At 43.4% G+C, this 20,188-nt stretch overlaps 1 protein-coding gene across 6 annotated transcripts in view; it reads right to left on the reverse strand.

Annotated features, from left to right (window-relative positions):
- The window catches only part of TNIK (TRAF2 and NCK interacting kinase), a 287,359-nt gene that overhangs the window by 21,841 nt on the left and 245,330 nt on the right, over positions 1–20,188 (reverse strand). For all 6 annotated transcript variants that reach the window (XM_053390548.1, XM_053390547.1, XM_053390549.1 and 3 more), the window contains 5 exons: positions 17,164–17,270; positions 14,144–14,307; positions 13,666–13,763; positions 5,689–5,873; positions 2,858–2,984 (listed from right to left, as the gene is read on the reverse strand). In XM_053390548.1, the coding sequence (XP_053246523.1) occupies positions 2,858–2,984; positions 5,689–5,873; positions 13,666–13,763; positions 14,144–14,307; positions 17,164–17,270 (681 nt within the window). The remainder of the gene's footprint in view (positions 1–2,857; positions 2,985–5,688; positions 5,874–13,665; positions 13,764–14,143; positions 14,308–17,163; positions 17,271–20,188) is intronic.

Consider the following 20,188-nt stretch of genomic DNA (forward strand, 5'->3'; position numbering starts at 1 on the left):
GCGTCTCCCCACTGACACCTCCTTTGAAGTAGAAACACAGACGTTACCTTTTGGCATGGCCATCGGGGGACAGATATGTGGCATGTGCCCACTTTGCAAGCCCCACTTAGCAGTATTCTGACGTCATGAGAGCCAGGAGCCACTTTTCCACCTTGTGCCCTTTTCAAATGGGCTACAGTAAGTTTATGTGACTCAAGGCAGCAGCGAACAGCCTCGGCTTTTCCCCCTGCACGACTTAACAGATCTTTTTGTCCTGACAGGCACGCAAAGCTCGCATTAGCATCAGCGAGAGCTATGTGTCTCCACGGAGAACAGAAAATCCTCTTCCATCTGCAACTTGGGAAATGCTTTATAATCTAGCAAAAACAACCAACCTCACTTTGTTCCTTCTTCTGGTCTCTGCCTTTGCAGGCAGCTGACAAAACAGACTGACTTGTCTCCATTGCAAAAGTCACCGCAGATGCTTCTTTTGCTCAATTACAAGCCTGGCAGAAATTGTCAGCAACCTGCTGTTTATGTCTAATGTGTCACCTATTAAGGGCAGGCCCAAGCAGGGTAATGTACCTGAAAGAGATTACCCCAGGCTCCACAAGCAGCATCTGCACAATTCTTGACACTCTCAACTTAATCAGGTGGCAAAGAATGATTTATATTCAAAAACTGCAAACACCTTGCATGGCACTCATCACAGCTTGTTTCTTAAGGTCTATCAGGTTTAAGGTCACTTACAGACTCTTTCACAAACAAGGAGTGCATTAATTAGGCATGAATCCACTTTTCCACACTCCAAACAATGGCTTAGGGTCATGTCCAGTGCAGTGCTAAATCAGGGGTCCGTCAGCTCAAGGATTTCTGCTACCGCAATAGAACTTTCTCCCCCTCTCCTGCTCCTGTGCACATCCTAAATCTATTCTAGGGTGTCTGCTCTGGAGCAGGGGAGGGTGCAGCGTGCTCACAGGGGAGGAGATGGGGTGGAATCTTGTTGCACTAGCAGTAATTGAGTTACTGGAATACCACCCTCAGATCCGAAGCAGGCTTTTGCTGGCGAGAGTATCCCAAGCAGAGTTCTGCTAATAGAATCATAGAGTTGCAGTGTTGAAAGGGACCTTGAGGAACCTCTAGTCCAACCCCCTGCAATGCAGGATGGGATGCTCCAGTAACTGGATGAGGCAGAGGCAACTTCCAGCAACCCCTTGTGTCCTTGGAAAATCTGCTCTGAAGGGTTGGGACATGATAAAAATATGTGCCTGGCTGAAAGGAAAGCACAGGGAGGGAAGCTGCAGGAAGGAGGAGGGCACAATTCCCTTCTTCCATGCAGCCTATTTATTCCTTAAAACTGGATCTCCCCATCCCTTTTCCTACAGAACTACAGCAGATTCTCCTTTAAACACATGGATCTGCTGCTGTCACAAATACCTTGGCCCTGTGTCTATGACTGTAGCTAAAGAGACATTTACACTTCAGGGAGAAAAACCAGCTACAGTTGTTTGGGTATCCTAGATAGGGTTCTGTCCCACCCCATCAAGTTCATGGGATCTGCCATTGATCTCCCAGCCTCTTAGGTCCTTCCTCCCCTTCTTGACCTCTGCAGGTCATGTGGCCTGACTGCTGTAGTGCTTCAGCCTCTGGACATTTCCTTAGCCTATTTTATGGAATGTATTATGCATTTCCTGGTCAGCTGTAATCGGTTGGGGAGCTATATGAGTCATTATTACCTAAGCTCAGTGGGATCACGCCATGATAGCAACTGAACCCACTGTGGAAGAATCACAGCTAGCTGGCTATTAAACTACCAACCCCTGCACCCAGAAAGCAACAATGGCTGGCTTCAACAACAATGGACCGTTTTCTCAGGGTGCAAAATGTGGCCATTTGGTTTTACGGACAACATCAGGGTGGGGAAGGTAGTCATTCAGTACTATGGACAGCACCTACTGGGCCTCAAGGTGAGATGTCAGAAGCTCTTACTTGTGTCTTTCTGAATTACCTATCCTTCCCAAACACTTTATTTTTAGTGAATTTTCTTCTTTTTTTTGTTTTCTTACAGCATGCCTCGTACAATCTAACCTCCTGTCATTCATAGCAAGGTTATTCTCCAGCAACAGGTTTACTTCACCCCACTCTGCAAGGTGGCATTGCTATCAGTGGCCAACACTGGTAAAGTACAGGGGACATGCTGTGCTACCTATTCAGGAGGAGGCTGAATAGGAAGGTTTATTTGCTCCTGGCAGTTTTTGGATTTGGGTTGTGACTCTCAACAAAATATTATGCGTTTGGCTCCCCACTGGCTTGCCCCATAATCACTAGATATTTCACTGGAATTCATCCATGCTGCATAGGTGCAAATGTTTCCCGAAATAAAACAAAAGTCCCATTTGTTGGCCTCTGGACTGACTTTTTAAGAGTCTTTCTTTTTCCTCCTGAATACAAACCATGACATCACAATTAGGGTGTTCAGATAAAGAGCTACAATTAAACTAAAGCAATTGGAAATCTTCAGCAGATGGCTGAAGGGGGAATTATTACGGAAGTGAATGGGCTAGGTTTCAAACTCACTTCTACCGGTGTAAATCTTTGTGTAAATCCTTTGGTTTGGGAGTTTTTTCTTGCTTTAGGCCAGGATGGAAGAATATCAGAATCCAGACACAACCTGGCTGCGTCCTACAGTATTCATTGCTGTTTGCAGTTTGGAGAAACATCTTTTGTTTAGATGTTATAATTATATTAATCAGCTGCTAACAGGCATTGTTTAATCAATCACTTTGTGCTTAGAATACACAGAGCAATGATTATTCATAGCTTATAAAGACAAAATCTCTCAAAGATGTTTCACAGGAAATAGTTGCCACCCACTTACCTCCCTTATCATTAAAGTCCCTTCTCTGGAAATGCTGCTAAACGTATCTGTATGGGGCGGTTCTAGAATGTGGCTTGACACCATTCCTAGGTTGTAGGCCTCGTTGTTTCCCGGCATTCCTGTTGGGCTGCAAAATATAAACAGTGGGTATTTGCAAAACTTAAATAAGAATATACACCCACACACACACACACACACACACCATTTTCGCTGCTGTGTGTTGGTCCAGATTACACGGACCAAATGCCAACAGTAAGATTTTTTAATCTTAAGGCAATCATGAATCCAACATATATGAAAATCCAGAACAAGTTATAGGTTCCTTTACAGAGGCCAGGTTTTTACAGTAATTCATACTCTAAGGCAGCAATTAAAGATGATTACTGAAAATGGCAAGGCAACATCCAGTTTTCCCCATGTTCTCCTTATAAATGGAGAAGGAAACACAGACAAGACTACCCTGCGTGTGGCCCCTGCACCTTCATGGCATGCACTTGATATTGCCAAGTGGGAAGGGGCAAACGCAGAACCTCACAATGTCATCCTACAAATTTCCTTTACCAAACATTATGGGAAATGGAGGGAGGAAACTGAATGTTCACTGGTTTTGACGGCATCCCTCTGATTTGTATCACGCCTGGTGCCAACCTAAAGGCTAGAGCACATGTGATGATTGTGATAACAGAGAGATGCTGCCAAAAACTACTGCCCTGTGTTGAAGCAATGCCTGCTTGCCTTGTAGCATTTTCTAGGATTCACTGTGTCATTTACCCCACCGTGCTGTGGATTTCATCTTGCAGACCATCAGTAGCTAGAAATATGGGGCAGGGGTTGGGAGACTCAGAGGATGTGTGAGACTCACAGGCAGATGGTACCTGACACAAGGAGGTAGTTTTCTCATGGCAACTAAACTTGTCCAGGGCATTTTTGTTTTTGATGGCCACCCAGGACAACAAGAGCAAGCCTCTCAGCAGTATCTGAAGATGTCAAATTGTAGAGATGAGACTGAGTCCTTCTAGGACCACAGCTTCAGTGCACACAAGCCAGGGCACAACATGACATTGCAACATGGCATATTTTAAACCACATTAAGCTAAACAAGACACAAAATATCTGCCCAAACATTACCCATATACATATGGATGGCCAACAAAAATAAGCAGCAGCTGCTTATTTATGCCTGAAGGCAGAGACTGACCTAGATAATATAGAAATATAGATCAGAGAATGTTCTAATAAAAGTCCAGATATGCAGCTGTTAGCACCATTTGTCAGTCTTTAAAATACTGGGAAACTGTTAAATCTGTGATAATGCAAAGAACATTTAAATGAGAACTTCATGAAAGACTAAGGTGTTGTCTGCGAAGTGAAGCCATTGTATATTTATGAGAACTTCAGAAAATCCCAGAGAGTTTCTTAGCTCTCAGGGCTTTTTCACACACGGAGCTTCTGTCTTATTTGTACACTGCCATATGTGAAGAAGATGAACTGAGTCCCAGAGCTTTGTCTGCCTCCAAGTAATGAGTGTGCGATCCTCTAAGTGGTGGCTCCTATATGTGTGGGGAGCGGGTGTTGGACAAAACAATGTTGGCACCAGCTGAACCTTGGGGGAAACGACATTCCACAGCTGAGGAGCCACCACCAAGAAGGTTCCACCCTGAGCTAAAACACCAGGCTTCCCTGAGAGATCTTAAAGCTTGGGGAGGACAATGCTGAGAGGCGCTCCTTCAGATAACTGAGTTCTGTTGTCCAGGTATTTGTATCTAAGCATCAAAACCTTAAATGTGACTTCAGAGCCTATAGGCAGCCAGTGCAAACTCTTCAGAAATAGTGTTATATGGCTCCAAGCAGCCGAACCAGTCAACACTCTGGCCATTGCATTTTGTGTAAGCTGCAGCCTCCAAATCATCTTCAAGGGCAGCCCCACACAGAGCTTATTGCACTAATCTAACTCCAGAACCCAGAGTCTGTAGAGCCTAGGCCAGTGTTTCCCCAACCTTGGATCTCCAGCTGTTTTTGGACTACAACTCCCACCACCCCTAGCTAGCAAGACCAGTGGTGTGGGATGATGGGAAATGTAGTCCAAAAACAGCTGGAGATCAAAGGTTGGGATACACTGGCCTAGATTACTGTAGCCAGGCTGACACTATAGAGGAATGCCTGTAGCTCACGAACCAGCTAAAGCTGGAAAATAGGTACCCTATGTTACTGATGCCACAGGTCACCAGCGACAAAGCTGGATCTAGTAGTCTCTTCAAGCTACAGACTTGGTTCTTTGGGGGAGTGCAACACCATCCAGAACCAGCCTCCTCTCTGTTCCCAGACACAAGAACCACTACCCTACAACACCTTTTGCCTATGTTTTTCATGGGTCTCTGACTCTATCAATGTGAACTCAGACTGTATTATCCTTCAACTGGAGTGAGCTGCTGGCAAGCCAGGATGGCTTGGGACTGTATCCAGCTGCTACCCCAAGCACAAAAAGCTGCAATCACAATTAATCACAATCACACATCATCTGCCAAAAATAGCATCCTCGCGTCAAGGCTTCCTCTTCTTCCCAGCAATGCCCAGGATCAAGTCTCCTAATGTTGTGAGGTCATTACATTATACATTTCCCCTACCATTCATCCAACTGATGTACAGCAGGAACAGACAATTGCACATGACAGTGCGATGGCATGGGGTGAGTGATCCTACACATTATGGGGAGGGACCTGACCTGGGGGGCAGCTGCTGTCAAAGATGCACAGTGTGTCGTTCCGCCCACCCGCAGCTCCAAATAAACAGTGTTAATTATAATGGTGTTATCTTCACAAAATGTGCCTTACATAAGCCTTGGAATGTCACTGACAGGCACGGTCCCATCTTGCGTTTCACTCTCGCCATCCTCCTCTTCCTCTTCGCTGCTTTCAGACTCCTCGCTGGAGGAGGAATAGTCCGTAACTTTCTTCAAAGGCCGGTTGGTTTCTTCAATACGCAGCTCCCTCAGTTCTTTCGCTAAGGCCGTCAGATCCTATATGGCAAGGGGAACGAGGGAAACTTGAGGTGAGTTTCGTCAACAACTTATTGGCTTGCAGAAAAGCTGCACACATCTGACTGAAAGCTTTAATTACACAGAGCACAAGCAACCAAAAAACACTAATTTTTTATAGTAGTCTTACAAACATAGACCAACGTAAGACAACATAGCATGTAGCTTTTGTGAAAACAAATGCTGGCTCTACGCTTGTTGAAAACTCAACAGCAAACTTGCTGGTTTTATTTGACCACATAGGCATGTGTACATATCTGTTTGTAGGCTTCTACGTACAGACACAGCACAGTTACATTTGTTGAAAACAAATGGAGTTCAGTCACGATCATAGTAAACTGGAAAACATGATCACCTTTGGAGGCCATTTATTGCCATGTACCTTAAGTCACGTGAACAGGAGCTTCACATTGTGTGTTTCCAGCTCACGATGCCCGACAGGGGAAGGGAAAACCATATGATTGCCTTGATTCACACAGAACGCTGCACTAACTGATACCATTGGAGCGGGGGGGGGGGGTGTACCTGTGTGAAATTTTGCCATTGGTTTGGCAAACTGTTTATTGCTGCTGCAGAATGGAGGGCCCAAACCAATGGGTTCAAACTGCAATAAAGAGGACTTCAACTAATCTTTAGGAAGAACTTCTTGGTGATACAAGTTGTGATGGCCTTGGAAGGGGGTGGGCTTTCCTTCATTAGGGTGTAAGCTGGGCTACTGCAGTAGTGGATTTCCTTCATCTGTTGAGAATTGGACGACAACCCTTTGAGATTCCTTTCAATTCTTGGGTTCTAATAAAGCGGGTGATATCAAAGAGAGGAGGAACTGGTGACAACGGCAGTGAAGAGGTGACGTTCCACTGGGGAAAGAGAGCTCACTAAGTATATCTTTTTATAGACTGGCATCATATCTATGCCATATTTTTCAAGCACATGGTTTCTCCCAAAGAATCCTGGGAACTGCAGTTTACCCCTCACAGAGCTAATTACAGAGCCTTAAACTACAGTTCCCATGATACTTTGGGAGAAAGCATGTGCTTTTAAAGGTTTGTTGTGGATGTGACTGTAAGATTGTGAGAAAATTTTAGAGTTAACAATGGGGGCGGGGAGAGTAAATACACAAGGCCTCCACTCCTGCTGTTTGCCTATAGCAAAGTACTTTGAGTTATTGCTGACAGAGATGTAGAGGCAGGTCAAACAAGACTGATGTATAACGTGATTTATGCACGGGACTTGAGTGAAACAATGCCACAAAAGACCTCCTCAGCTCCAGGAGATAGAGACCATAGATGAACTCACTAAGACCCGCACAAATTGACACATACCCTGCACACACACACATAGTAGCCACAGTAAATGTGGAAATACCACATTTGGAAAGGTACGGGTGGCAGCAGGGGAACAACCAGGAAACTTAAAAAACAAACACCAAGAGCTTTCAGTTTACTATGACACTGACAAAACCTTCGACAGTATTATCTCAAGACAAAGGGCACTGCAAGCACCATATAGAAGAAGGAGACTTCTTGTAATCTTACATGCTTTTATAGCAATGCAGGGGGAAGCAGTAGGGGCAAAAAATAAAAAGCATGAGAGCTCCAATTAGAATGGGTTAGAAGAGTTTATTGCATTAGGCATGCACATTATGAACAAAGCAACTGCAGTCGTTAGTCTTACCATTTCTCCCTATATTAGTGACCGAGGGAGCCATCAGCGCATTTGGTCAGAGATACAAGGGTTAGGGAGAAAGAAACTCATTGAAAAAAAAGGCTATTTCCACATATTTTTTTTGCTGTTTTTGGTCTTATGGCCATATTCTCTCTTTGTCATATGTCCCAATTTCCTCAATTTTACCACTGATTAAGGGGAAATGAGCCCTGAAACATGCAGTACATGCCTTCCTTCCTTTATCTTTTTTTTAAAGCATTGCTTCCATCATAAGAAGTGAAACTGAGGCAAGACTAACTTACCTTTCCTCTGCTCTTTCCAGGCATGGCCTGCACTTTAAACCTCTGTGTCCAAGTGCCCCCCGCCCTTTAGATCCAGAGCTTTCCTCGTGAAAACCCGCTCTTTAAAGCTCAATCAGAGCAAACAGCAATGCACAGAAAACCTGAGTACTAAAGAGTGAGTTTAAAACGTGGACGTGTGCCTGGAAAGAGTGGGGCAAAAGATTAGTGTGGATAAGCCCTAAAATATCCCGTTCCAATGCAGCCAACTGGCTTTACTCAGGACTCAATGGCCACTTCGTAAATGACAGGCATATAGTCCTTGTGCCATAAAGGCGCAGGGAAAGAGCATCTTTGTCTCTATTTGCAGAACGTCAAAGTTGATGGCATCTTTCAATTTAGTTCAGGGTGCACGTCACTCTACTTTCGGTAAAAGCTACAGAACATACTTTGATCAGTTGAACTTAACATACGGCCAGAAACTTAACATGTAGGGAACTTTATGACTAAAGGAAGGTTAAAATAACCTAAAGTTCAGTACAGCAAAATCAGCCCCTGGCTTGTTACAGGGAACAATCCTTACAAATTATACGGCATCTCCTTGAAAGCAAAGAACCTCAAAGAATGACAAGATGCATCCTTCATCTGAAACCCTAACCAATTAAAATCACTTTGTGCAGATGAATCAAAGTTTCAATTGATGCGTTTACTTATTAAAGCCTGTAGCCCTAAGTCAATATTCCACAGGAAGAGGTGTACTTTGCAGGCAATGGAAAGCCTGGGTAGACTGTCAAACTCGAAGCAACAGTGATATTGAAGGGAAAAGCAGGTCAATATATTTTTAATTCTGCACAGATTAAATCAAGCACGTTATCATCATTACAGTCATCCTAAAGTGGTGCTTAATTAAGGTCTATCAGCAGTATAATCTCATCACAGCTGATAAGCCAGTTTACCTATTTCTTTAAAGGCATGTTTATTTTGTTCTGCAGAACAAGACCATGGGCTTATCCAAACTTACCTTCTGCCCCACTCTTTCTGGCACAGGTCTGAGCTCTGAAACTACATGACCGAGCACATCCCCCCGCCCCCCCGGTTGCTTTCCTTGCAAAAACCCGCTCTTTAGCACTCAGTTGGAGCAAACAATTCAGGTTTTCCATGGATTGCTGTTTGCTCGGATTGAGCTTTAAAGAGTGAGTTTTCACGAGAAAAGCTTGGAGCAAAAAGAAAACGGTGCTTAGACATGGAGCGTTAAAGCATGGAAAGAGTGGAGGAAAGGTAAATGTGGATAAGCCCCATGATTTACTGTGTCAGTGCAGAGATGTGGCACATGTCTTACTTACAAAGGAACCCCCTACATTGTTAGCTTGGTGTGCCTAAACAATTAAATCTGAATCACAGGAAGCATGTCTTGCAGAAGAGGAGGCATCATATTGCACAGAGTTTTTATACAATCATCTTCCCGGTGCCAGCCACCTTGACACTCAAGTATTCTGTAAGAAGGAACAGGGATTTTCAAGGGCAAGGGGTACGGGAGAGAGAGAGAATCAACACGGCTGACACACAGCTTCCAAGATTTGGGATCTGCACAATCATCAGGGAGAAAAACCTCTCTGGTGGATTGGAAACATGCTTAAGTCAGATGGTGTAATTTCAAGGGAGAATTTCCATGAGTCACTACTCTTGTATCCAAAATAGGTGCATGAACTAGATTAAAGGTAAAGGTAAGGTAAAGGACCCCTGGACAGTTAAGACCAGTTGTATTTGACTATGGGGTGTGGTGCTCATCTCTGCTTTCAGGCCAAGGGAGCCGGTGTTTGTCCGCAGACAGCTTTTCTGGGTCATGTGGCGAGCATGACTAAACCACTTCTGGTGCAACAGGACACTGTGATGAGTGCCAGAGCACACAGAAACACAATTTACCTTCCCACTGCAGCGGTACCTATTTATTTACTCCTTAAGAAGTCCTTTAAATTGTTGTGGGTTGTGCATAGCATCTCAGAATAATGCATGCCAGGCTAACACCTAGTTGAAATCGGTTATCTCTTTTCAGTCTCTGTAGCATCCCCAAAATGCTGCTTCTGAGCTGCTCCAGGTATCTACCGCAACAGAAGCCAGAAACAATTCTGATGTTTGGCGGAAATGGGAGAAAACAGCTGCCAAGCAATGGGGGGGGTGGTTTCTTCATGGAGGAGAGTTTGTGATGCTGAGAGGTGCCTGCTGAATCAGAAACTCTGAGACTGTTCTGGGTCTAAAGAATGAAGGTGTATCGTGGGACAATTTCCACATCTAGCGACTGCAACAAGAGAAATGGCCTTCGTACTATTTGTATGGTGAGGATACGAGGCCTGATGTTCAATGAACCCTATCAAGTTAACAGTATTGTAATGCTGTACTGTATGCTTACATGTCATCTTCAACCAAACATGAGTGACATGAATGAGGCTGAATCAGTGTCACTGTAGACATTAGCATATTATTCAAAGTGGCTTTTTTTTTTTTGTATTCCTGAGCAGCAAGAATGCCAGTGAAATGTTTCCATCAGGCTCCCTCAGTTGTTGCTTTGCCATTCTAAACTATTAATATTTTTTAATTAAGAGAAATTATTTATTATTTGTTGTGACAAATGGGGAATAAGATATTTACTACTAAAAAACTATTGGGAAAAGACTGAATGAACAAACTATCCCCGATCTAATCCAAACACTGCTGACTGACAGTTGTTCAAAGACTGTAATCACAGATAAGTGTCTTAATAGATTTTGCTTCTACACTCCAAATGAAAACCTTAGAGTACCCCCCCATTCCATTTTAAAGAGTAGAGAATGTGGGATTTTGAGAGCTTGTTTCCACTGCCAACGAACTCTGTGATTAAAACCTGGCCAAATCGAAGCAAATATTTTCATTACTGCCAGATCAATTTCTTTGGTTTTAATTGTTTTCAGTTTTTTGTTCTGAAGATGAAAAGAAGGCTTAATTAAGATTCAGGCAGCAAGAACACATTTATAATATATAGTTCAATAATTAGTGACTCATTCATTTCAGCTGGATCATTTCCAATTACCTAAAGCAGTGCACTGTACTGCTTTTAAAACATTTATCTCCTCAACACCCCTAACTCCAAAACTAAGACTGGGAAATGGGCTTAGGTGTTTTCAAGCTATTATGGTTCAGCTATAGAAAGAATGGCTTTGCTACAACTGCTCACAAATTATGAGAGAGAGAGAGAGAGAGAGAAAGAAAGAAAGAAAGAAAGGAAGGGAGAGACTCAAAGTGAAAAATGCCTAATTTCACCGGCTTCTAGACTTCCAGAGGTACATGAAAATAACTAGAATTATCTACAGTGTAAGGCAGGGCTTTCCAACCCAATGCCCCCAGGTGCAATGGTGTTTGGGAAGGCTTTTCACTGGTGCTCCAGATCCTGAGCTTTCTTTATCTATTTTGAAGGAAGTCTCTAGCCCTCCTAGAAAGAAAGTTATGGGGCTAAACAGGCAGATACCTTCTAAGTGATTTCTGTGAAATGAGAGTGAGTGTGGTCTCTTGGTATATTTTTCCTGGTACTGAGGAATGCTCCTTCCTGGTATTAGACAGCAACAACATCAGTGTGTAAAATCCGTATTGTGTGATTTTCAAAATTAGGACCACCAGAACATAGGTGACTTTCCAAGGACAGATGGCAGTAGAAGTTCCCCTCATTTCAGCATGCGCTGCTAGGATGGACCTGAATATGAGTAGGTATTTTTCAGCGGCATCTGTTCCTGGAGTGTGTGTGTGTGCATCACATGACTTGAAACTTCCTTTTACAACTACACTGCTTGGTACTAATGAATGAAACCAAAGTTGGGTAAATTGCCAGAGTTCATTATATTTAATTACCATTAAGAATCTGGCTCAGAATAACACATTAATAAAACTAATGGTTACAGTCATGAAGAATTATTTCAAATTTATATGAAAACAACTCACCCTGCATTGTTGAATCAAAATTTGTGGGAGCACACATACAGTATTTGCAATCCCAAGGGGAAAGCAAGTGAGGGGGAAGGGGAACCCCAGAGCAGGAAAAGTGCATCTCTTCCACGGCTCCATCCTCATTTTCAAAAGGGGCTGCCATAGTGGTGTCACACACCTCGCTATGTAACACTGAGTTACTTGGGGTGTGCCAGGGTCCAATATTTTAAGCTGTACCAACTTAAAATGTTGAGATTGCATCCTGAACATCTGGGGCACAGATCCCTTTTTCTTTGATTGCACACATGAATCGTGGTTTGCACAGATGCAGAGTTACTTTTCTGGTGAGAAAAATGTTACAGAAAGGTAGCCGTGTTGGTCTGCCATAGTCAAAACAAAATTTTTTCCCCCTTCCAGTAGCACCTTAAAGACCAACTAAGTTAGTTCTTGGTATGAGCTTTCGTGTGCATGCACACGAAAGCTCATACCAAGAACTAACTTAGTTGGTCTTTAAGGTGCTACTGGAAGGAAACTTTTTTTTTGTTTTGGTGAGAAAAAGGATTTCATGGAGCCAAACCCAAAGTAAAATAGAAGTTTTACACCTAGGCTACACCCCACCCTTCTTTTTCCTGAGCAGCTTTCTATTTCTATATAAAATCTTTCATCTGGAATCATGACTGCAGTATCACCTTTTTGAATGTCAGCAACCAAGAAAATATGGTTTGATGTTAAGCTCTAACTAGTCACCCCTGCAAAGGCATGACCAACTAAGAAAAGATATCACTAACCTCATCTATTGCTTTCTTATAGCTCTGGGAGTAAGGGAAGATTAATCAGCATCAGAGGAAACAGATCAGGACAGGAAAATGCCAGAGGAAAGGCAAGCAGGTTAGAAATAAAATCAAAATTGTTAGCTCAGTGCTGTGAAGTGTGAAAGGGAAAAAACACACATCAACAAAACAGCAGATACACGTTCATAAGAGGCTAAATGGAAATTCCTCCCATGCCCTCTGCCAGTATAGAAATACAAATAGTCGAACACAAAACTAAACCAGGGGTAAGCACTCTGGATGGGTTTGCTGTGTGCTTTTGTGAAGTTTGCAATAAAAATTATTGTAACTAGACACTACCAAGCTAGGGCCTGCATTCTTCGGGCATGTGAGGCAGCTAGGTGGACTTTGAAGGAAGGCATCCTTGTGACACTTCCCCTTGCCTGCCATTGGTCAGAAATTGGGACACTGATTTAACTATCTTGCCTAAAGTTTAGATCCTTGTATGTGAGCAGCTTCAACCCTCTGCTTCTCCGTTCCTTGAGAATACATCTTTTTATCTTGCCCTCTCTGAGGTGGGCAGCATAATTTTGCACAGGTGAGCCCAGTAATGACCTGTCTGGGTTTCTGGCTTTCCTTCTTTAAAACCAATGAGCTTTTAACAGAATCATGCACCTTCCTTGGTCTTCTAAATACTAAATCAGTCTGGCTCTTGACAAACACAGGAACCATTAACACGTGCTTGCAGACTGCACCATGTCATGTCTTCTCTATCAGATTAACCTTGAGACTAAAACATCCTTCAAAGGTATTAACTCCACTAAGAAGTATGACTTCATACAAATAGCCCCAGCCACTGATATGCACCATGTTTTCAGTTATTCCTATGCTGAAGGTTTTTACTAAACTGGAGAAAACTCAAACCACCCTTTCTCTAAATAGTCCTGTCTCCTACAGTCTCTTCTTACACTCAAAACTGAACTGGGGTCAGTGGGGAGATGAGCAGCGGCATTTGACTCTTTTTTGACTCGTTCTCAAAAGATTGTGGCCTGAGGGAAAAACTCCACTTCCACTGGCAAAAGTCTATCACAAAACACATTTAAAACTCACAGCAGGCCGGCTTGGTCGCGTCATGTCCTTGCTGTCTTCCTGTTTTATCTTAGCTGGCTCGTGCGGGAGGATGGGCGAAACTTCAGGCTTGGCATTTCCTGGACAAAGAGCAAAGAAGGCACAAATTGGATTAAAGGTCTTCCTACCCCCATACCTCTCACCAATGAGAACACCTTTACTTCCAGGTAGCCGATTCCTTCTCTATTTGCTTCAGGATCCACTGAAAAGCTCTCTCGGGAGGAACTGAACTTGCACCATGCAAATCATGAGCCTTTCAAAGCAGGTCTATGCCAGTGCTAGGGACAGAGATGTTCACAGTTGAGGCGGAAATATGGTTTTGTGTTGTTTTACAATGTTTGTTTCGTTTCACAAGATGCCAGTCCGATGGGTAGAGTGTTGGACTTGGCAGAATGCAAAAGGAAGGAAGGAAGGAAGGAAGGAAGGAAGGAAGGAAGGAAGGAAGGAAGACATGTCTTACCTCTGACTCTGTTACGTTCACTAGAACCAGCCTGGGATCCAGGTTGGGAGCCTGCTTGGGAACTGGGCTGTGAGCTGGGGGTGCTTGAGCTGGAAGAGCTGCCGCTGCTTGTCCTCTGTAAGGGGTTTTCTATTATAGGCTCTGTTCTCCGTAGGTCAGGGTTACTAGAGAGGAGAAGGATTGGGTGTCACTCTTCATGTGTCTTTTAGGAAGTGTTTCGTGAAGTGAAGCGAGCAGAAATTTGGTGCCTTGGCATCATTTTTGTTTAGGCAAGCCTATCCAGACATAGAGAAGCTACATGTGTTTTATTTCTTTTTAGCTAGTGTGGATTTTAATGTTTTAAAAAATAAACTTAATGTCTTTTTCTAATATTGTTATGAACCACTTTTAGAGGGTTTTGGTTTTTTTAACCATCAAGTGGTGTACGTACACCCCCCACCCCCCCACATACACACACCCTTCTCTAACTCATACATGGATGTCTCCTTTGTCCTCATTCAGGAGTATTTTCATACATTGCTACAAATAACTTTTTTGACCTGGTTTTGTACACAAAATTCTGGGCACTCCTTATGCTAAACCTTAGAATCTCAGAGGCAGGGGATTGAGAGGGCCTGCACATGACACAGCGCGATGTCCTGACGTTGTGCAGGGGACCTTCTGAACATTGAGGGGGCCTGGAACCTTAAAAAAAAAAAGATCGGGGGGCACAGTGCCTTGTCCCCCAGGAGCTGGCACCCAAACCTGACACCTTCCTAACTCAAGAGAAAACCTCCTGCTCAGTTCAGATGTAATGGGGAAATAGAGTTTCCCGCTATATGAATGAAACATGGCAAACCTCAATCTTCTAGGGTCTTTGTTTCTTCACACCCATAAGGAAGAGATTAGAAGCTTTCTCTTCCTATTTTAAATCACTGCAGTTCCCTGCTGGATCAAAACTTGGATCATGATTTGTTCACTAAATACAGTTTGAACACATCATGAAGCACAGGGAAGCTTTTGATCTCCTCTTTGCAGGTGTGAATAAGGAAGAGAAGGGAGGGAACAAGCCTGAGGCATGTCGCAGCTTGCTCACATGGGTAGGAAACTACAGTTTTCTGTTTCATCTGAATCAGGCCTACAAATCTCTGCTGGTTAACCACTATGACTTCCAGCAAGGCATTCTGGGAATTATCGCTTTGTGAAGTTGCTGAGAATTTTGCTAAGAAAACCTTGAAGATTCTTGTTGGGGAGATGCATATGTTAAATAAGCATAACAGCAACACAGACATGACCTTCCTGTGTCATGCAAGAGAGGATTAGCAAACGGCACATCATAATAAAGTATACATCACTGATAACCATTTGATTTACTTATATTATGGCGCAAACCATTTCGTATGCACACGTCTCCCACAATTACACAGATCGCTTGGGGACAGGGAAGACAGATGGCATAATCCAAATTGACTTTCATTTACAGTACTGAAAACACAACAAAAAATTAAGTAAACCAGCTAGCTGCAGGTTAATTCTTTCATTCCAAAACATTTCTTCTTTAGCAGCTGCAAATACAACAGTGGATGATACCTGCTGGACTCCTATTCCCTGGTGTTAGTGGTTTTATATCTTAGCTTATTTCAAGCTGCAGGCAGGCTGATATTCGACACTTCATTTGCCAGCTATACAATAACTCTTGTTCTGGCTCCCTCCTGAAGAGAAACAGTGCTTCTGCACACATTACATTTCACGCCTTGGCAGCTGCACCAAGAGGTAACTGCTGGGTTTATCTTGAGATAGCTGCAAGCCTACAGGCACTTCCAGGTGGACTATTTTACAACTGTCAGAGGCACTGAATTGCAGGAGACTGAGCTGATACTCATTTTGATTTGCTGCTAGTCCAAACGTCCCTATCTGGGCTGGAATAGCCTAACTTCTTTTGTCTATGCTATTGTAACATCCAGGTTAGATCACGTTCATTATACATGGGGCTGCCTCTGGTTTAGACAGTTCAGCTGGTGCAGAATTCAGCGTTTAGGTGGCTCTCTGGGGCAACACAGTTTGTGCATATTTCGCATATATCACCAATTCTGGCCTGACTGCACTGGCTGCCAATTAGTTTCTGGGCCCAATTCAAAGTGCTGCTTTTGAGCTATAAACCCTTAAACGGCTCAAGAACTCAATACTTCAGGGACTGCCTCTCCCCATATGAACTGCCCCTGACCCACGAACATCATCTTAGGCCCTTCTTCATGTGCCTTCTCTGTGAGAAATCCAGAGGGAGGAAACACGAGAATGAGCCTTTTCTGCGGTGGCTCCACCTTTATGAAATGCTCTTCCTCGGGAGGCTCTCCTGGCACCTTCAGGCACCAGGCAAAAACATTCCTCTTCTCCCAGGCCTTTGGCTAATTAAACAATCAATGGCCTTTTAAACTTCGTGTGTGGGGGCGATTGTTTTTGTTTGATGTTATGGTCTGCATTGTTGTGTGTTTTTATATTGTAAACCACCCTGTGATGTTTGGATGAAGGACAATAATAGAATTGTAAATAGATAGATAGATAGATAGATAGATAGATAGATAGATAAATAAATCAGTAGAGGAGACACAGACTGAACCAGCAACTATAGCATTAATTAAGACTATGTGTTAGCTGGTACCTTGTCCTTGATACATCCTTCAGCCATCCCCCCAGTTTCTACTTTATCATTACAGTTGCTGGGGGAAGGTGCTTACCTCTCAACAACAGTTCGAGATAACTCATTTATTTGAGGTAATAGCACAGAAATGAGAAGACAGTGGAAAGAAAAAGCACCAAAGGGGTAAATGTGGGGACAAGACTATTGTTCCCTTCATCCTCTCTTTGTGTATGGGGGTATGGATAGAAAAGGTGGTACTTATAAATACAACATTTTAGATATGCAGATGCCTCCGTTATGCTATACATAATTCAGTAAACTTGGGAGGTGGGGAGATTCCTCTGATTCTATGCTTGTGTTCTGAAGTCACCAGGGGGAGCTTTTCCTCCTTGGTTGGTATTACCTTGCCCTTATTGGCTGTGATCCTAGTCGAGGTCCTAGTGCATTACCATTCCCTGGAGAGTTCTTCCGAGCTAATGCAGGTGAGATGGAAGTAGTTCGCTGAGGCACCTATAAGATGACAAAAACATAAATGCTATTGAGGCTGTGCTCTTACAATCAGGCTCACAGTTCACACCAGCAAACTGGGAAAGACCAGAGCTTTGGTAAAGTCTGCAAGCATGAAGTGTTGTTGTTGTTTTTTTAAAAAATTCTCACCAAAAAATAGAAAATATTTTTAAATAAAGCAATTACAAACCACACCCAGCACTTTCAAAAGCTTAAATATGGGAGATATTTTAATTGAGTTGAGGACAGTTCATTCCCTGCGGCAGTAAACGCTGACTTTCTTTCTTCTGTGCATTGTTACGTTAGCTATTTACACATTAGAAAGGAAGCCTGGATTAGGGGTATCTAGATTTGCCTTACCTGTTGAAGAAGTCAAGTGGAACAGTATTGGGCAGTGGAACAGCACCCCTTTGCAAAACTTGTTTGTTGCTGCTTTGCACACACACACAGCAGCTATGAACAGAGATGTGCACATGCGTGCATCCGTACTACAGGCATTGGGGGGAGGGGTTTATTGGGTTATTGCTTTTGGATTGATTTTATATGTTGTGGTCTTGTTGTGAACCACCCTCAGACTACCTCTGGGTATAAAGGTAAAGGGACCCCTGACCATTAGGTCCAGTCGTGGCCGACTCTGGGGTTGCGGCGCTCATTCTCGCTTTATTGGCCAAGGGAGCCGGCAAACAGCTCGTACAGCTGTACAGCTGTGGCCAGCTTGACTAAGCTGCTTCTGGTGAACCAGAGCAGCACAGGGAAACACAGTTTACCTTCCCACCGGAGCGGTACCTATTTATCTACTTGCACTTTGACATGCTTTCGAACTGCTAGGTTGGCAGTAGCAGGGACTGAGAAATGGGAGCTCACCCTGTCATGGGGATTCAAACTGCCAACCTTCTGATCGGCAAGTCCTAGGCTCTGTGGTTTAACCCACAGCGCCACCCGCGTCCTTCCTCTGGGTATAGGGTGGTGTATAATCATCATCACCATCACCATCAACCCCCCTCCCGCCAAAGAATAGGGAAAAATAGGAAGGAGTCAGACCATTTGTTTATCTAGCTTAGTACTGTCTGCAATGACTGGCACTACCTGGAGATGCTGGAGAACTATAATTCCCAGGATTCTTTTTTTTTTGGGGGGGGGGGAGCCACATTGCAACTTGTGGCATGCCTCCATCTCCTTTGGCAAAGCACTTGTCTAGAGGGAAGTTGGGTGTATACCGTACTTCAGGCAGCACAAAATTGTTTCCTTTTGTGTATGCCCGTTGGCCTTTATGTGGGAGCTTGCGGGTGAAGAACTGAACCCGACAAAAATTCAACACAGCATTCCTCAACGTGTAAGGAGCCATGGTGATGAGTGGGGCAATATTATTGTCTGCCCTTCCACAATTTCTAGCATCCATCCAAATGAATGAAAGCAGAGATTCTCAGAAACACAGATCCTGCATGGCAGCCCATATACGTTGCTGACTTCTGGGAGTGAAAATAAAATTCAATTCAGGTATGTTCCTAGGTAAGTTAAATACCTGAGATTGGAGCATAGTCCAGATGATTTCTGAGCCTGTTATGGATGCTGTCAAGGGGGAATTGAAAAACAGACCAACAGAAGCATAACTTGCCTTCTTGCACTCGCAAGCGCTGCCCCCTATTGGTGCATGTTCAACTATTGGCAACACCTTGAAAATTATTTAATTGTCTTAAGGAAAAACAGTCTGAGAGAAACTCTTGTTCTTCTCGCTTTTCTGTTAATATAAACCATCCACAGTTTTACATGGAAGAAATTTCAATGCCCATTAAATGCTGCCCCACTGCATCAAGTTCATTTAGTTCAGAGATTTACCCATGACCTTCTGCAAACAAAGCACCGAGCTTTTCCAAGTCAACCAGAAAGTGGTGACTTTAGCACTGCCCTTGGCAAAAAACCCTTTTTTTAGACCCCGGAGTTGACTGTATTAATTGCATACTGTTACATGGCAAAAAAGTTTTTTTATACATTCAATTTCTCTCTCTTGAACTATGTATTGCGGCTCAAACAAGAAATGCATCTGAACTGGACTCCATGAGGAATGACGACAGTATTGTTTTATGGTCAAGCTCACCTCTGAGTTCACAGAAATTGCCTCGTCACATGTACCACTGCTTCAAATGCAATCAAACTACTTGATGCAAAGCACTTCTGTGTAGGAACAGCCATGTGTTCCGGATTCACATATACAACAACCGCTGCTAAAAAGCTATGACCGCTCTTCAAGTACCAAATGCCTGGGTGAACAAAAATGTTTTCACCAAACCAGGTAAGGGAATTCCATGGCCAGGGTGACACTATGGAGAAAATGCTACTGTGGGTGACAGTCCTCACTGACAGCAGAGCCACCAGCAGGGCCTCCCCTGCCAAGCTTAAGGTCAGGTAAGTCGGCACAGGGATGGCAATTGCTTTAAGTCCTTGGCCCCCAAGCCGTTGATTGATTCAGTAATTTCATGAAATTATAAACTGCTTCACAGTCTGAGACCATCAACGTGTGTGCAACTGAATAAAAATATGGTAAATAAAAATAATACAAATTCAAAAAACAATTAAAACCATTTGTACAGATGCACAATTAATATTGCGCAAATGACAAAGTCACACTTAAGCCTTCTTAAATATAATTCTGGCTGCTAGGTCATTCCAGAGGGCTGGAGCTGCAATACTAAAAGCCATTTTTAGTACAAGCTAAGAACACCTCTGGGGCATATGGTACTCTCAGCAGTGCCCCATCTGAGGAGGGCAGGGATATATGGGGCAAAGCAGTTCCTTAGGTAACCTGGCCCTACTTTGTTTACGCTAGTGCCAACAACTTGAATTGGGCCTGGTAGCTCACAGATAATTCAGTGCTATTTATCCATATAGGCTAACTGAGATGCAACATTTACATTTTAATAATT

The sequence above is a fragment of the Podarcis raffonei genome, chromosome 5 (assembly GCF_027172205.1).
Source record: "Podarcis raffonei isolate rPodRaf1 chromosome 5, rPodRaf1.pri, whole genome shotgun sequence".
NCBI lineage: Eukaryota > Metazoa > Chordata > Lepidosauria > Squamata > Lacertidae > Podarcis > Podarcis raffonei.